Raw genomic sequence first — 19,217 nt, 5'->3', positions numbered from 1 at the left:
GAAAGCCTTATATTAATTTAGCTTAAATCAATGTAAGGCACTCAAACCAATTTAAGATGGTCCACACAATGTGATTGCACTGACTTAAATACATCAGTTTCTAAAACAGTTCAACTAAAATCAGTACAGTTGGTGCGTGTAGACAAGGCATTACTAATGGGTATAGAGAAGTAGCAGGAAGAGTGTTACCATTTTTAACTTCATTTTGGAAAGCACCGTTTTCGGAAGGCAGTGCTGCAGGGAATCAGTGTCGGACAACAAGTGCTTTCTGAATATTTCAGTCCTTGGCTGACTACTTCTTAGCTCTAGCTCACATCTCAGGGAAACAGTGGTTGTCATTAAAAAGATTTTCCAACAGTTACCACAACTGTTTCCTGGTGTTAATGAAGACCTATCTACTGAGGCCAGCAGAGGATCTGGCCAACTGGCAACAAAATGTACTTGAAAGATATAAGAATGCAATTCTTATTACACCTAATATAATCACATCACTTGGTACATAGGACTTGATATGAACAGCAAAATATTCATGGTTTGGTGAACATCCAACTGTTTACAGGAAATATTACTGCCAAAGAGGTAGCATTAAAGCAAACAGCTCTATTTCTAATTTGTAAATCTAGTTAATAAAAGTTTTCAGGATCCTGATTGTTTTTCCTTTCTTAAACTTCAGTCAATAATAGCACTTACTTTTGATGGTAACTTTAAACTGGCAGGAGGCTTCATTTCCTGCTTCATCATGGGCGGTGTATTGCACTTGATGAGTTCCATACCGGAAGCAGGAGCCACTGGATATTGAAGCTATTGAAGTAAACACCCCACTGTTGTCGCTAATTTCAGGTTGTTCCCAGGTGACCTGTACTGGATCAGTCTCAGTGGTTATGGTGATGTCCAATGGGCAATTTGTTATGGTTGGAGGAATCGTATCTGTGGAGTTCAAGGGAGACAATTAAAAACATGACAAGCTGTCATTTGCTGCGGCACAGCGAAAGGCTTGAATAATGCATTCTTACTAGCAGTAAGTTGCAACCTGCTAAGCAATAAAGGCTATTTAAGAAGAGAGAAAACAAAAGATAATGAATGATATTACCGAGACAGCATTTGTTGCGCAATTAACTTTTGGAGACATTTCAGATCTAACTAGATTTATAAGCTGTTTTTGGTAGGAATGGGGTGACAATAGTGCAAACTGTGATTCTTCTCATACAACTGGGACAGTTCCTGTTATACAAAACAGTTCAATGTTTATTCTTCGTTGTGCACTAAATAACAGGATGCAAAAACAAACACATATCAGACCTGCACTAAGAGTCTTCTAGGTTTACTGTAGGTTTTTTGAATCACTTAAAAATCAAAAACTGTTGCAAGCATGCTCAAACCTTCATGGGAGTGCAGCAACACTTTGTCCAATGTTGCAGGGATTTTCCTATCCTCCAAAGAGAGGAAAAGTCACCTTTTCTTAGTTCATCAGCCAAACGGACATGCCATGACATGGAGCTGGGGGCTGGGGCCATGGGACAAGGAGAAGAAGGGGAGGGATTTGTGTATGAAAGTTTTAAAAACCCACAAACAACAACAATAATTCGGTAAATTACCAAGCTAAAATAAAAAGATATCAGTTTGGTGCAAATTTTAGAGGACCCACTGAGGGGTTCATATCAGTTTAACTAAATTGAATTAGAAAATAAACTATCCAATGCGTAAAACATAGTTGTGTGTGTAGTCAAGTTCTAAGAATTAAAACTTTGGGCTAACACAGTAAATAGTGATACAATGAGGAAAGAGTCCTATATATTGTATGAAGGAAGGAAGAAATATTTTTCATACCCAGAAAAATATTTAAAATAATGTAATGTACATAAATTCTTACCTACGCCTCTATTATCAATGTTATTAGGGTTAGAATTCTATATTCACTTGGATCACCAGAGGTGGCCCCCATGATGGTCTTTGGTTGGAGCTTGGAACTCAGAGTCAGGAGACTCCCGCTGGCTTTAGAGGGAGTTATTGTATACAGCTAAATCCTGTGCAACTCTTCAGAAAGTTAAAGCAACATTTTACTGCACCCTTGCAATACACCCTTTCAATCCCACAAACCCCAGGTTGCATAGGCATCATTGAGGACAGTGCTTGGCCCATGGCTCTTAACTCTTACAGCTATACTTAGAACACACTAAGACCAGACACTCTAAGAATATCACAATTCCCAGTATAACAAAGTTAAGTCACTGAGTTATTCTACTAGAGTAAAGATAATAGGCAGCATGTGCTTTTCCTACCCAAGGGTAATTTGCATTTCTTTTAAATAAATTTCCAATTGTAATTAAAACTGGAGGCTAAAGGGAGCAGGGAGGAAAGTTTTGTTCACATTTTTTGATGCAATCTGTGATATCATCCAGACTCTAGGCCACCACCATACCATTTAGATGCTTGTAACTTCAAAAATATATTTTAAAAATTGTACACATGATCTAGCACACAAAAAGCAAAAGTGTTCAAATCACCCTCATGAAAAAATTACAAGACACCTGTTTGCCGGTAACTAAATAATTTTTAGGCTATTTGGCAATATTTCAATTTATTTTTAAAAACTCCTTGTAAATATGTGACTGAACAAGAAAAAATTAATTTAGAACAAATGTTCACCTCACTAATGATCATTTCTTCTCTCTCTTTTTTTCCTCTCTCTTTCTAACTTTCTAGGGCAAAAGTTCACAAAGAGCAGGGCTCTTCCATCTGTTTGCAAGCTGCCTGTCAGTTCTTAGACTCTGAGCAACTTCCCTGCCAGTTTACAAAGTTTTGGCTGCAAAAATTCTCTTGTTCTGAGAAAAGAGATGATGTGCCTTTATGAATAATTGACTTTTTGTAACCTTGGTCTAATCCTAACAGAAAATCATCATCCCCAACATAATAGTGATCACAGAGCTTATTTGAAAAGATTATTATGTCAATATCACTATTTGTTTTTATTTTGCTAACACTTAACAGCTCCATGTAGGTTTAGGACAACATGGTGGTAGATGCTGTATAAACACAGAAGAATACATCGTCTCTGCCCCAGGGAGCTTACAATCTGATCAGAACATAGAGTATAACAGATGATAAATAAATAAGTACAATCAGCTATCCCTGACTGGTTTCAGAGTAGCAGCCGTGTTAGTCTGTGTCCGCAAAAAGAAAAGGAGTACTTGTGGCACCTTAGAGACTAACACATTTATTTGAGCATAAGCTTTCATGAGCTACAGCTCACTTCATCAGATGCATGCAGTGGAAAATACAATGGGGAGATTTTATATACACATAGAACATGAAACAGTGGGTGTTACCATACACACTGTAATGAGAGTGACCAGGTAAGGTGAGCTATTACCAGAAGGAGAGGAAAAAAAACCATTTGGAGTGATAATCAAGGTGGGCCATTTCCAGGAGTTGAGAAGAATGTGTGAGGAACAGTCGGGGGGGGGAGGGAATAAACGTGGGGAAATAGTTTTACTTTGTGTAATGACACATCCACACCCAGTCTTTATTCAAGCCTAATGTAATGGTGTCCAGTTTGCAAGTTAATTCCAATTCAGCAGTCTTTTATTGGAGTCTGTTTTTTGAAGTTTTTTTGTTGAAGAATTTAAACTTTTAGGTCTGTAATCGAGTGACCAGAGTGTTATTCATGCAAGTTCATCTGTAGTTGGTTGATATCTTGTAGCCCCCAAGACAGAAGAGGGTCAGAAGCAAGGATTTGCAAGATGAGAAGAAGCAAGTTGATTCTTATGGATCACCTGAGGGAGATGTTCCACGTGGAGAGGGAAAAATGGAGACATTTGTGGGAATAGCAAACTAATGGCCATGCAGGGCTAGGATCTTCACTGAACAGAGGGGGGAAAACATGGTTAGAGCCAAGGATATAAAAGTAAAGTGGGGACACTTTGTAAATGGCTTTGAAGACAAGGACTAGATATTTAAACTTGTGATGGAAAACAGGGACTCAGATGGAAGATTCATAAGGTGGGGTGGGAAAGATGTGGTCAGAGTGATGGGCAAGGTAAAAGATCTTAGCTGCTATGTTTTGTATGAACTGGATTGTGATTGTTAGGGGGGCCAGAGAGGGAGACATTACAGTAATCAAAATGTGAAACTATGTGGGTCAGATTCTAGCAATTCACTCTTTGAAACCAGCAGCTACAATATAATACAGTGCCAGCACTGTAGTGGTAAGTAGCTCGACCTCATTAAACAGAGAACAACTTCAAAAATAAGGTCTTAAATGACTGTGTAAAAGTAACCATTGAGTGCTCTCTATCAGAGTGTAATCATGTTTGATTGATGAATCGTGTAACCATGAGTATATTTTAGGACAGGTACACTATGTTGTAGATTTTTTCTTCGAGACCCAGTGGAAATGTTTTGCATTTTAGTACAGAAATGATTACATTGTTTATGAACATCAGGATATGAATCACCTCAAAAATAGCTTTCTCCAGTGTACAACATCTGTGCAAAAATAGTTTGTTGTTGAAATGTTCAGGAAAAATGTTCTGAAAGGCCTTGGGCCAAATGTTGCACTGATTTACACCCCATTACCTCGTTGATTGGCATGGGGTTTGAGTCAGCACAAATTCAACCCTGTGTTTAGATTTGGTTTATATTTGTGCCCATTAGGTACCACCCAAAACGCCCATCTAATCCTAGATATACCTGTGTCAAATCCATCACAGTACATGTGAAAAGAGAATGTATTTATTTATAAGAAATCCCGCAAACACTGTACATTGTCTAGGGCTACAGACAGAGCCTTCCCAATACCATGAAGTGTCTTAAGCTCCAAGCCTTGTGATTTCTGAGGGCAGAATCCCATTGACTTCACTGGGGCTTTTCCATGCAGGCACATAATGCAGGACTGGGGACTTACTCTTCAAATAGTGCCATTGGTTTCAGTGGAACTAGTGCACTAAGGTACCACTTAATGTCATGGTGGTAGAATCTGACCTGTAGAAATTTCAACCACTGATTTTTAGACTTTGTACATCTTTTCAAGTATTTTAGGTGTGCTTTTCTTAACATGTAGGTTTAGTTAAAGAGAAGTTGGTCTGAATTTTAACTTGATACCCCACTTACCAGGAAAAGTTACTCTATTGCATTCAGAATTTTTCTCTGAATTGGCTACATCCTAAATAGCAACCATATATACTGTAATAATATTGTGAATGTAGTCTATTTACAAAGATCATTTTCTGAAATCACATTCAAATATGGCTTTGAAGGACAGTTCTGATAGAATTTGGTGAATGAAAGTTTTCACCACCAGCAACTGGGGCAGCGAAATCACATCCTCATGGACCCATAAGGAAGCAAAGCATCCTTAATTTTAGCTTAAAATTTTTAACAACATTTAAAGGCAAACATGACCAGTTGTAAAGCACAAAGCAGTGATTTCACGCTGCTGTGTTAGCAGACCAATACTTGTATTTGTCAGAAGGCACTGGATCTAAGTTGTTTTTCCCATTCTTTCATTTTGACCTGGATTTGTCTCATCATCAGACAACACTGAACATTTTACCTCTGAATTTTTCATCTTAATTTAGGACTGTAATTGATATCAGATACAAATCAAGTGGGAGCCAGTTGACAGAGAGATTAATAAGAGCAAACTAAGCTGTAAAAACACAGTTCCAAGGGTACCTTGTGAATTATGATTTTAATTACAGACCTGTAATGTGAAAAATAGACACTTCTCAAATCTCATAGTTTATCTCTGACACGCGTTATTTTTCCTTGTTAAATACACTTGATTTCTGATGTCATTTGGGCAAAAAATAACCCCACCCAAACTATACCTATTCATTTCAAAAGAGACTCAGGCCACCTCAGCATTTTGTTAATAGGGTCCAGAAGAGTTCTTTGAGGTTGAACAACATAAAATGTGCATTGAGGTTCAACACTCTCCTCTCCTCATGCTGTTACTCTGAGGAAGGAGAGCCCTTTTTCATTAACTCTGATCAGGGTTTTTCATGGCCTTCTCAAACAAAAGAATAGACGTCACATAAAAATAATAATTGACATTGTCATATTTTGGTTTTATCCACCTGTCACTGACTAAAATTTTCAAAAGACACCTAAGTGACTCAGGAGCCAAAGTCAAATTTTCAAAAGTACTTTAGGAGGCACTTTGGAGCCTCAGTCTCGAAAGTGGAGACTCCTATGTGCCAAAAGAATGAGGAGTACTTGTGGCACCTTAGAGACTAACAAATTTATTTGAGCATAAGCTTTCATGGGCTAAAGCCCACTTCATCAGATGCATGTAGTGGAAAATACAGTAAGAAGATATATATATACAGAGAACATGAAAAAATGGGTGTTGCCATACCAGCTCTAACGAGACCAATCAATTAAGGTGGGCTATTATCAGCAGGAGAAAAAAAACTTTTGTAGTGATAATCAGGATGGCCCATTTCAAACAGTTGACAAGAAGGCGTGAGTACCACTAGGGGGAAAATTAGCACGGGGAAATAGTTTTTAATTAGTGTAATGACTCATCCACTCCCAGTCTTTATTCAAGCCTAATTTAATGGTGTCCAGTTTGCAGATTAATTCCAGTTCTGCTGTTTCTCATTGGAGTCTGTTTCTGAAGTTTTTTTGTTGAATAATTGTGACTTTTAGGTCTGTAATTGAATGTCCAGGGAGATCGAAGTGTTCTCCAACTGGTTTTTGAATGTTATAATTCTTGACGTCTGATTTGTGTCCATTTATTCTTTTGCATAGAGACTGTCCAGTTTGGCCAATGTACATGGCAGAGGGGCATTGCTGGCGCATGATGGCATATATCACATTGGTAGATGTGCAGGTGAACGAGCCTCTGATAGTGTGGCTGATGTGATTAGGTCCTATGATGGTGTCCCTTGAATAGATCTGTGGGAAGAGTTGGCAACAGGCTTTGTTGCAAGGATAGGTTCCTGGGTTAGTGCTTTTGTTGTATGGTGTGTGGTTTCCGGTGAGTATTTACTTCAGGTTGGGGTCTGTCTGTAAGCGAGGACTGTCCTGTCTCCCAAGATCTGTGGGCTACGTACCAAAGTCACTTTTGAAATGGCACTTAGTGCTCTCGGAGCTAGGCTCCTAGCTTGAGATGGGGCTCTCAGGACTTCCAGGGTCCTTGCCACAGAGTTGGGAATCTGGAAATCCTAGGACCAGCTCTCAGCATCCATGATTCTGGGGCAGCCTCTCCATGAAGAATGCCCCTGGCTGGGGACTCCAAGGCATCCAGAATCCAGGGCTGGTGGAGCAGGGAACCTACCAGTGCCAAGAGATCCAGCTCCAGCTGGGGTTCTGGGGGCTGTCAGGCTGTCTTCTGAGCATTCGGGAGCCTACCTACCAACAGAGGCCAGGCTCTAGCTGGAGTACTGGGGGGCTGGCAGGCTCCCTATCCCAGAGGCCTGGCTCCAGTTCCTCAAGTTTTGTTGGAAAATATTCAAGGAGCTCTAGTAAGATGAAGAGAAGGGGAGAGTGATCAACAATACCAAGGGCAGTGCAAGTTTAAATATGGTAAGGCTGGCCTTGAAATCTAGCCAGGGAAATGATCCTTAAATTATTATAGCAGTTTCACTGGGGTGGACAGAATAGGTGCCTTTGCTCCGTGATTCAATATTTTCAATTTAATTTACCCTTAGTTTCCTCTTCTATAATATGAGGACAATGATACTTACCCACCCTGTAAAAATCTTTGATAACTATGGAAGGAAATATTATACATGAATTACTCTTTATTTTTCTCCATCCATACTCACACACACAATCTCAATACATGCCAACAAAGAAAATCCCTAACATGCACACAATTACACAACATTTCCACTGTTTTCTTGATCCAATTTATCTAACTTTACTTCAGTGAAGAAGTTTGGTGATGACTATCTAGCTGAATGACTGGTGACAAATGACATCCTCAACAACATGAGAATGAATCACCTCTGATCTTGGATATCTGTTGGTTCTGAATGTTACTTGTGGTAATTTCCTCTGCTATATTCATCAGAGAACTTGGGAGTTCATTCAGGAAAGCAAAATTACAGCTATTCATTTGGAATCATTTCTTGCCTTGTAGTGCATAGACCAATTACACTCATCTTTATTTCTTCATACTACGAGATCATTTTCAAAGCTACGCTTAGCTTGGCACTTTCACAAACATTTTTGTTTTCTTAACATTTCCCTGTTTACTTCTTACATAAATTGCTTTTGGTTAGTACTTTTCCGCTAACTGGCAAATCAACAAAAAAACAACAATATTCTGTAGCAGAAAGATGAGAAAGCCATGCAGCCACTCACTGGAAAAAGCTAGAGGGCCCAATTTTGGAACTCATTGGTGAGAACTTCCTAAAACTACTAATCCCATTGGCTCTAGTAACCATGCAGCTATTTTCTTGAACAATTGTTCATCAACACAATAAGGATTACAAAGTTGGGTCCAAAATGTACAGGTTCAGATCAGCTGGGGCTTTAAGAACACCACCAAAATATTGCAGAACATATAATAAAATGGCAAGAGTAGGCAACAGTGCCTTATGTTCAGCTCCTGCTGAGAAGTGATAGTGACTTCTGTGGCAACTGAACCAATTCACATGACCTTAGTTGTTAATGAGGTCCTGGGTTAATTTGAATGATAAAATCCTAGGAAATAAAATTGGATATGATGTATTTTATGTTTGCAGTGACTGTATTTTAAATATCCCATATGAACACAAAAGCAATAGACATATTTTATCACTTAAAAAAACCCATGCTTCATAGCTATGTCACCATGTCTATTAAATAAAGACATGATTGCTTTTGACGTGGTTTTGATTAATATCACAGCTCCAAATTATCAGAGGTGTTAGCAAGATTTTTGTCATTTTTCTGGATTGTACACAAAGAGTCAACACATTGTGAGCTACGTGGAACACTTTGAGCAGAAGCAACATGGTGAGCCACCAATCACCAGCAATCACCAGCGTAGCAGTGGTTAAAGCACACAATTAAGACTCAAACATTTCTTTTCTACAGATATTCTATGCAACATCCTCATGATTAAGATTTATAGACTTGGGAGATTGGACATAGAATCATAGAATCATAGAATATCAGGGTTGGAAGGGACCCCAGAAGGTCATCTAGTCCAACCCCCTGCTCGAAGCAGGACCAATTCCCAGTTAAATCATCCCAGCCAGGGCTTTGTCAAGCCTGACCTTAAAAACCTCTAAGGAAGGAGATTCTACCACCTCCCTAGGTAACGCATTCCAGTGTTTCACCACCCTCTTAGTGAAAAAGTTTTTCCTAATATCCAATCTAAACCTCCCCCATTGCAACTTGAGACCATTACTCCTCGTTCTGTCATCTGCTACCATTGAGAACAGTCTAGAGCCATCCTCTTTGGAACCCCCTTTCAGGTAGTTGAAAGCAGCTATCAAATCCCCCCTCATTCTTCTCTTCTGCAGACTAAACAATCCCAGCTCCCTCAGCCTCTCCTCATAAGTCATGTGCTCTAGACCCCTAATCATTTTTGTTGCCCTTCGCTGGACTCTCTCCAATTTATCCACATCCTTCTTGTAGTGTGGGGCCCAAAACTGGACACAGTACTCCAGATGAGGCCTCACCAGTGTCGAATAGAGGGGAACGATCACGTCCCTCGATCTGCTCGCTATGCCCCTACTTATACATCCCAAAATGCCATTGGCCTTCTTGGCAACAAGGGCACACTGTTGACTCATATCCAGCTTCTCGTCCACTGTCACCCCTAGGTCCTTTTCCGCAGAACTGCTGCCTAGCCATTCGGTCCCTAGTCTGTAGCGGTGCATTGGATTCTTCCATCCTAAGTGCAGGACCCTGCACTTATCCTTATTGAACCTCATCAGATTTCTTTTGGCCCAATCCTCCAATTTGTCTAGGTCCTTCTGTATCCTATCCCTCCCCTCCAGCGTATCTACCACTCCTCCCAGTTTAGTATCATCTGCAAATTTGCTGAGAGTGCAATCCACACCATCCTCCAGATCATTTATGAAGATATTGAACAAAACCGGCCCCAGGACCGACCCCTGGGGCACTCCACTTGACACCGGCTGCCAACTAGACATGGAGCCATTTATCACTACCCGTTGAGCCCGACAATCTAGCCAGCTTTCTACCCACCTTATAGTGCATTCATCTAGCCCATACTTCCTTAACTTGCTGACAAGAATACTGTGGGAGACCGTGTCAAAAGCTTTGCTAAAGTCAAGAAACAATACATCCACTGCTTTCCCTTCATCCACAGAACCAGTAATCTCATCATAAAAGGAGATTAGATTAGTCAGGCATGACCTTCCCTTGGTGAATCCATGCTGACTGTTCCTGATCACTTTCCTCTCATGTAAGTGCTTCAGGATTGATTCTTTGAGGACCTGCTCCATGATACATGTTACTCACCTGCACGCCATTCTGTTTTGGGTACGTGGTGTACAGAACTATGTTAGTCGAGTACATCTAGCTAGCACATATTTGTGCACCAGGGAAGGATCCTGCCCATGATCAAGAATCCCTGTGTGCTATTCACTTTTCACCATCAGGCCCCAGAACAATACAAGATTGATCCCAAGTATATATGCACGTATGTATTGCAGTTCAGAAGAGGAACATGAGAAGGGGCAGGACAGTTATCTCCCAGCTGAAATAATATAGTAACCTTCCCATTGTATAATGGAGCAATAAACATGGACAGATCAATTTCAGAGGTGACTAGATTTTAATACTTAAATCTACAAGAACTAATATCAATTATTCTGGATACCAAAATAAACAATCCTACCGTACAGAAAAATGAGGCATCCTCTTACCCTGTGTAAATAAATTAAAAAAACTTTCACAAAGCTTATCACTTTTGCCCTAAATTTGAGCTTCACAACATGTCTTGACTTCAATTGCAGTTGGATTTTGGTGTTGTTGCCACCTGGGGAAGATTTTCAAAAGTGCCTAAGGTATTTAAAAGCACATATCTCAATGACATTCAGGAAAGCTGAAAGTCAGTGGAACTTGTATTCCTAAATCATTTAGGCCCTTTTAAAACCCCATCTCTTATTATCTTATATTTATTTGCATGATAACGAAAATTATTTTATTGTTTCAAATTATTTCATAATATTTTATGTACATCCACAGAACTTAATTTTCACATCATGCACTCCAGCTCAAGGCATTTAGGATGCAAACTGAAAAGCATTTTTTTCAATGAATCAAACTGTCCAAGCACAAGTGTAGGCTTAAACCTAGATTTTACAATCTCCATGTTAGTCCTGACGTTCAACCACAACAAACTCAAAATATGTACTCCAAACCCACAGGAGGAAAAAAGAAGTTTGAAACAAAAATGCTTTTAAGTTGATGAATTTACTAGATGAGGGGCAATGAGGCTGGGTTTTACATCTGCCAAACCTCATTGATAGGAATTTGATTTTGCAAAACTACAATCAGAAGTGTTTAGGATCCAGGATCTAATTTATCTGAATCATCACCAGATTCACAGCTGGTTTAGATCTGTGTAGCTCCTTTGAAGTCAACCAATTTACACCAGATGATGACCTGGACCATAAAGTTTCTGGATTTAAAAAAAAAAGTCTGCTTTTGTCCAATGTCTGTCACTTTCTCAGCAAAGTTGTGCAGTCAAAAGGAAATATTACCCGGTTGCTGTGATTTCTTTGGTCGTTTAATTTTCATAGCTGTAGCTCCACGTCCCTCTGCATGAGCTGTGTAGATCTCTGGAGACTTTTTCTGATTATCTGTAAGGGCAAAAGAGTTTAAAATTTCATGAAGATCCCTCCAGGACTGCACATCGCATAGAAAAATTCTTCAAGGAAATGTCAAAGATGAACTTTCTTTTCATGTTACACAATAATGTGTACTCTAGAGTATATTATCTGGAACATAATTAGGAACCTTTGCACTCGAAGGAAAAAGTTGCTGAAAGTTAAAAGTAGTAGACATAGTGAAAACTAAATTTTAAATTTGATCTTACTGGCATCCTATACACAGAACTCTTCGTCTCTACAGCCACTGTTCTTGGCCTCTCTCTACTGATTTAGGCATTGTGCTGCACTGAGCTTATACCTTGTTTCTATCCTGTTAAGCTTAGTTCTAACACAACCTTTTCCCTCAATACAATTATTGGTGCTAAACATTAACAAACATTGACCTCAATCCTGCAATTCCCAACACATCAGAGCGGCGCTGACTTCAAAAATAGCTTTCTCCTAATGTAAATTTTAGGATTGGGGACTTGGTTTATTTTTCACCCCTAAACAATTTGCTCATAGGCTGAAAGCTCAAAGATTTGGGTAATTATTTAATGGGATAAGTTTGGATAAGATAATGTGATAAATAGAAAGTAAACGGTGGATGCCTGTGTCTTTTGATAATTATACTTCCATCCTCAAGTTAGACAAAATTACCTAAATTACCCAAATACCTATGTTAAATCAACTTTATTAAGGTTGCAAAGGCAAGCACACAAAAGTAAGGAAATGCCAGAATTCAGGTTGTGTATTGCTAAAAACAAACAACAATTTTAAATTAGTCACATATGTAATGGGAAGCCCTGAATGCCCACTCTTACAATAGGGTTCAAAGGAGTTAGGCTGGAGTCATGGGCTGACAGAGATGGGGAATGAGAGAAAATGGTAACAAAGACATAAGCGAGAGCAGAGATGTGGACAAAGCAAGAGTAGCTAATAAAGGGATTCAAGGAAGGCAGTGCAATGCTTGGAGCAGCAGATGAGGATGACGACCTCACAGCAGCATTCTGGTTGTCTGAATATTTTCATTTTCAGGTGTAAGCTTTTACTCGTGTTTTACCATTTTAAGAGAATGTTTACGTGTTCTGCTTTCAGTGAATTACATCAAACTAATAAAAATAGCTTGCTAGTCGACAGAAAGAAAGCTGAAAAATAGCTAGCGGCCACATGGAGTTTGCAGGCTGATAAGGTCCAGTAACTGTCACAGAAAATTACTTGCTCAAGATACTCATTTCAGAATGGGTGAATCTCAAATGCTATAGGATGGATAGACGTGACTATTAAATATGTACTTAGGCAATATTGGAGGAGGGGTGCATGGAGAGTGAATAAAACCCATTGTACTGTAGAAGGAGACCCACAAGCACACATGAAAATGTACTTGTATTGTTATTTAATTCAAACAATGCAGCAGAAATTATCTGCTAGATATTTATTAGAGTTACTGGAAGAGTGCTTACTTAACTGTTGGGTGGGAAGTGATAACTTCTTGGCTGCTAAAGTTTTAAGTTTATGTATGAAAGAGTGAAGGGTTTTTTTCTTATAATTTTTATTAATTTTTCCAAATGCAAGAAATATATCAAAATACCAGATTCATCATAATGCACAAAGTAAATAAAGAGGGTTAGTATAAAGGGAGGGTAGGGCAAGTGACATATCTATCTTCAGGGCCCATGTAAATCACAGACCACTAAAAGGTCAGCGCAAATTGTTTTGAATTTTTCAGGCATTCCTTTTCTGCAGGATGCCAGTTGTTTGTTCGCTGTGAGGTCAGCCATATCAATGAGCTGGGCATCAATATTTGTGGGATTGACTTTTCCATTTTTGCAGGATTCATATTTTAGTGGACCAAACATGGATGATAGACCTATGCACAATAGTGAGGTTTTGAAGTATTCATTGTTATTTATTTATTTGAATTGCAACAGCACTCAAAGATCCACTGAGGCCTGGGGCTCCATTGCACTAGGCATTGTACAAACACAAAGGAAGATGCAACCCCTGCTCCAAAGAGCTTAAAATCTCATTTTAAACAAAAAGCAATAGAGTGTGGCAAACAATAGGAAGTAAAAAGAAAAAAGGAAAAGGAGTACTTGTGGCACCTTAGAGACTAACCAGTTTATTTGAGCATGAGCTTTCGTGAGCTACAGCTCACTTCATCGGATGCATAGCATATCGTGGAAACTGCAGAAGACATTATATACACACAGAGACCATGAAACAAAACTTCCTCCCACCCCACTGTCCTGCTGCTAACAGCTTATCTAAAGTGATCATCAAGTGATCATCAAGGAAGGCCATTTCCAGCACAAATCAAGGTTTTCTCACTCTTCCCCCCCCACACACACACACACAGACACACATACAAACTCACTCTCCTGCTGGTAATAGCCCATCCCTCTTTGAAACCTCTCTTTATAATGCGCATGATAATCAAGGTGGGTCATTTCCAGCACTAATCCAGGTTTTCTCACCCCCCCCTCACACACACACACACCCCCTCCAAAAACCACACACACAAACTCACTCTCCTGCTGGCAATAGCTCATCTTACAATGTGCACAGCAATAATCCAAGTTTAACCAGAACGTCTTGGGGGGGGGGGGTTTGTAGGAAAAAAACAAGGGGAGATAGGCTACCTTGCATAATGACTTAGCCACTCCCAGTCTCTATTCAAGCCCAAATTAATAGTATCCAATTTGCAAATGAATTCCAATTCAGCAGTTTCTCGCTGGAGTCTGGATTTGAAGTTTTTTTGCTGTAAGATAGCGACCCTCATGTCTGTGATTGCGTGACCAGAGAGATTGAAGTGTTCTCCGACTGGTTTATGAATGTTATAATTCTTAACATCTGATTTGTGTCCATTTATTCTTTTACGTAGAGACTGTCCAGTTTGACCAATGTACATGGCAGAGGGGCATTGCTGGCACATGATGGCATATATCACATTGGTGGATGTGCAGGTGAACGAGCCTCTGATAGTGTGGCTGATGTTGTTAGGCCCTGTGATGGTGTTCTCTGAATAGATATGTGGGCACAGTTGGCAACGGGCTTTGTTGCAAGGATAGGTTCCTGGGTTAGTGGTTCTGTTGTGTGGTATGTGGTTGTTGGTGAGTATTCGCTTCAGGTTGGGGGGCTGTCTGTAGGCAAGGACTGGCCTTTCTCCCAAGATTTGTGAGAGTGTTGGGTCATCCTTCAGGATAGGTTGTAGATCCTTAATAATGCGTTGGAGGGGTTTTAGTTGGGGGCTGAAGGTGACGGCTAGTGGCGTTCTGTTATTTTCTTTGTTAGGCCTGTCCTGTAGTAGGTGACTTCTGGGAACTCTTCTGGCTCTATCAATCTGTTTCTTCACTTCCGCAGGTGGGTATTGTAGTTGTAAGAATGCTTGATAGAGATCTTGTAGGTGTTTGTCTCTGTCTGAGGGGTTGGAGCAAATGCGGTTGTATCGCAGAGCTTGGCTGTAGACGATGGATCGTGTGGTGTGGTCAGGGTGAAAGCTGGAGGCATGTAGGTAGGAATAGCGGTCAGTAGGTTTCCGGTATAGGGTGGTGTTGATGTGACCATCGTTTATTAGCACTGTAGTGTCCAGGAAGTGGATCTCATGTGTGGACTGGACCAGGCTGAGGTTGATGGTGGGATGGAAATTGTTGAAATCATGGTGGAATTCCTCAAGGGCTTCTTTTCCATGGGTCCAGATGATGAAGATGTCATCAATATAGCGCAAGTAAAGTAGGGGCGTTAGGGGACGAGAGCTGAGGAAGCGTTGTTCTAAATCAGCCATAAAAATGTTGGCATACTGTGGGGCCATGCGGGTACCCATAGCAGTGCCGCTGATCTGAAGGTATACATTGTCCCCAAATGTAAAATAGTTATGGGTAAGGACAAAGTCACAAAGTTCAGCCACCAGGTTAGCCGTGACATTATCGGGGATAGTGTTCTTGATGGCTTGTAGTCCATCTTTGTGTGGAATGTTGGTGTAGAGGGCTTCTACATCCATAGTGGCCAGGATGGTGTTATCAGGAAGATCACCAATGGATTGTAGTTTCCTCAGGAAGTCAGTGGTGTCTCGAAGGTAGCTGGGAGTGCTGGTAGCGTAGGGCCTGAGGAGTGAGTCTACATAGCCGGACAATCCTGCTGTCAGGGTGCCAATGCCTGAGATGATGGGGCGTCCAGGATTTCCAGGTTTATGGATCTTGGGTAGTAGATAGAATATCCCAGGTCGGGGTTCCAGGGGTGTGTCTGTGCGGATTTGATCTTGCGCTTTTTCAGGAAGTTTCTTGAGCAAATGCTGTAGATGCTTTTGGTAACTCTCAGTGGGATCAGAGGGTAATGGCTTGTAGAAAGTGGTGTTGGAGAGCTGCCGAGCAGCCTCTTGTTCATATTCCGACCTATTCATGATGACAACAGCACCTCCTTTGTCAGCCTTTTTGATTATGATGTCAGAGTTGTTTCTGAGGCTGTGGATGGCATTGTGTTCTGCACGGCTGAGGTTATGGGGCAAGTGATGCTGCTTTTCCACAATTTCAGCCCGTGCACGTCGGCGGAAGCACTCTATGTAGAAGTCCAGTCTGCTGTTTCGACCTTCAGGAGGAGTCCACCTAGAATCCTTCTTTTTGTAATGTTGGTAGGCAGGCCTCTGTGGATCATTATGTTGTTCAGAGGTATCTTGGAAATATTCCTTGAGTCGGAGACGTCGAAAATAGGATTCTAGGTCACCACAGAACTGTATCATGTTCGAGGGGGTGGAGGGGCAGAAGGAGAGACCCCGAGATAGGACAGCTGCTTCTGCTGGGCTGAGAGTATAGTTGGATAGGTTAACAATATTGCTGGGTGGGTTGAGGGGACCATTGCTGTGGCCCCTTGTAGCCTGTAGTAGTTTAGAAAGTTTAGTGTCCTTTTTCTTTTGTAGAGAAGTAAAGTGTGCGTTGTAAATGGCTTGTCTAGTTTTAGTAAAATCCAGCCACGAGGAAGTTTGTGTGGAAGGTTGGAAACTGCGGAATCACCTGATCAACATCCTCTACAGCAAACAGGGAAAGATTAAGAATAAGCTCTCAAAAATGGATACTCTCATAAAAAACCAACCTTCCACACAAACTTCCTCGTGGCTGGATTTTACTAAAACTAGACAAGCCATTTACAAGCTCGTTCACCTGCACATCCACCAATGTGATATATGCCATCATGTGCCAGCAATGCCCCTCTGCCATGTACATTGGTCAAACTGGACAGTCTCTACGTAAAAGAATAAATGGACACAAATCAGATGTTAAGAATTATAACATTCATAAACCAGTCGGAGAACACTTCAATCTCTCTGGTCACGCAATCACAGACATGAGGGTCGCTATCTTACAGCAAAAAAACTTCAAATCCAGACTCCAGCGAGAAACTGCTGAATTGGAATTCATTTGCAAATTGGATACTATTAATTTGGGCTTGAATAGAGACTGGGAGTGGCTAAGTCATTATGCAAGGTAGCCTATCTCCCCTTGTTTTTTTCCTACAAACCCCCCCCCCCAAGACGTTCTGGTTAAACTTGGATTATTGCTGTGCACATTGTAAGATGAGCTATTGCCAGCAGGAGAGTGAGTTTGTGTGTGTGGTTTTTGGAGGGGGTGTGTGTGTGAGGGGGGGGTGAGAAAACCTGGATTAGTGCTGGAAATGACCCACCTTGATTATCATGCGCATTATAAAGAGAGGTTTCAAAGAGGGATGGGCTATTACCAGCAGGAGAGTGAGTTTGTATGTGTGTCTGTGTGTGTGTGTGGGGGGGGGGAAGAGTGAGAAAACCTTGATTTGTGCTGGAAATGGCCTTCCTTGATGATCACTTGATGATCACTTTAGATAAGCTGTTAGCAGCAGGACAGTGGGGTGGGAGGAAGTTTTGTTTCATGGTCTCTGTGTGTATATAATGTCTTCTGCAGTTTCCACGATATGCTATGCATCCGATGAAGTGAGCTGTAGCTCACGAAAGCTCATGCTCAAATAAACTGGTTAGTCTCTAAGGTGCCACAAGTACTCCTTTTCCTTTTTTCTTTTTACGAATACAGACTAACACGGCTGTTACTCTGAAATAGGAAGTAAATCATTGTCGATAAAGTTTGCAGATGAGAAAAGGTTGATCAGGTGAAAAATAATCACAAAGAGAGGCCCCTGTTAGGAAGTGATGTGCATTGCTTGGTTAGCTGAGCACAATCAAACAATATGTGTTTCAATATGGCTAAATGCAAGGCGAAACTTACAAGATAGGGGACTGTATCCCGGAAAGCAGTGACTCAGACAAGTGCTTAGGAGTCATTGTGGCTAACCAACTGAACAGAAGCTCCCAGTGTGATGTTGTGGCGATAGGGTCTAATGAGATCCTTGGATGTATAAACAAGGAAATATCAAATACGAACAAGGAGGGTATTATACTTCATCTATACTGTACTGGTGAGTCCACTTCTGGAACACTGTATCTAGTTCGGGTATCCACACTGCAGACAGGATGTTGAAAATTTAGGAAGTGTACAACAATGTGCCACAGGAATGAACTGGACCGGCTAACTTGCCTTACACTGAAAAACGTAGGGAACTCAATCTTTTTAGTTTATCAAAAACAAGCTTTAAAAGGAAACCTGATCACAGTGTATAAGTACCTAGGCAGGGAGAAGATATTTGATAAAATGTAAGGCTCTTTAATCTACCAGACAAAACTGTAACAAGATAGACTGTCTGGAAACTAAAGCTAGACAAATTCAGATTAGAAATAAGGTGCAAAGATTTAACAAACAGTAAGTAACATCCTCTATCACTTGGAGTCTTTCAATTAAAATTGAATGCTTTCTAAAAAATATGTTCAAACTCAACCACAAGTTACTGAACTGATGCACCAATTAGTAGGTGAAATTCAATGCCCTACACTGTTGCAGGAGGTCAGACTATCTAATATGATCACAATGGTCTTTTATGACCTTAAAATTTATGAATCTATAGTGAGAAAGCAAAAGTTATTAGATCATTACATAAGCTAAAAATCATAGAACCATAGCAATATAGGGCTGAAAGGGATACACAAACCCCCATGCTGAGGCACAACCAAGCATACCTGGAACATCCCTGACAGGTTTTGATCTAACCTGTTCTTTAAAACCTCCAGTGATGGCGATTCTACAATATCCCTTTGGAGCCTATTCTAATGCTTAATTCCCTTAGTTAGAAAGGTTTTCCTAATATCTCATCTAAATCTCCCTTGCTGTAGATTAAGCAGATTCCTTCTTGTCCTGTCTTCAGAGGACATAGAGAAGAATCGATCACCATCCTCTTTTTAACAGCTCTGAACATATTTGAAGACTATCATCAGGTCCAACTTCCATCTTCTTTTCTCAGGACTACATATACCCAGTTTTCTTAACCATTCCTTATAGGTGATTTTTTTCTAACCCTTTTATC

At 40.5% G+C, this 19,217-nt stretch overlaps 1 protein-coding gene across 1 annotated transcript in view; it reads right to left on the bottom strand.

Annotated features, from left to right (window-relative positions):
* Positions 1-19,217, bottom strand: part of LOC141995610 (hyalin-like) — a 96,707-nt gene that overhangs the window by 15,792 nt on the left and 61,698 nt on the right. The window contains exons 3-4 of the mRNA XM_074966865.1: positions 11,676-11,774; positions 691-927 (exon numbers count right to left, since the gene is read on the bottom strand). Coding sequence (XP_074822966.1) covers positions 691-927; positions 11,676-11,774 — 336 coding nt within the window. The remainder of the gene's footprint in view (positions 1-690; positions 928-11,675; positions 11,775-19,217) is intronic.

The sequence above is a fragment of the Natator depressus genome, chromosome 11 (assembly GCF_965152275.1).
Source record: "Natator depressus isolate rNatDep1 chromosome 11, rNatDep2.hap1, whole genome shotgun sequence".
Taxonomy (NCBI): domain Eukaryota; kingdom Metazoa; phylum Chordata; order Testudines; family Cheloniidae; genus Natator; species Natator depressus.
Note: the sequence above shows the minus strand (reverse complement) of the source record. Positions and strands in the feature narration are given on the sequence as shown.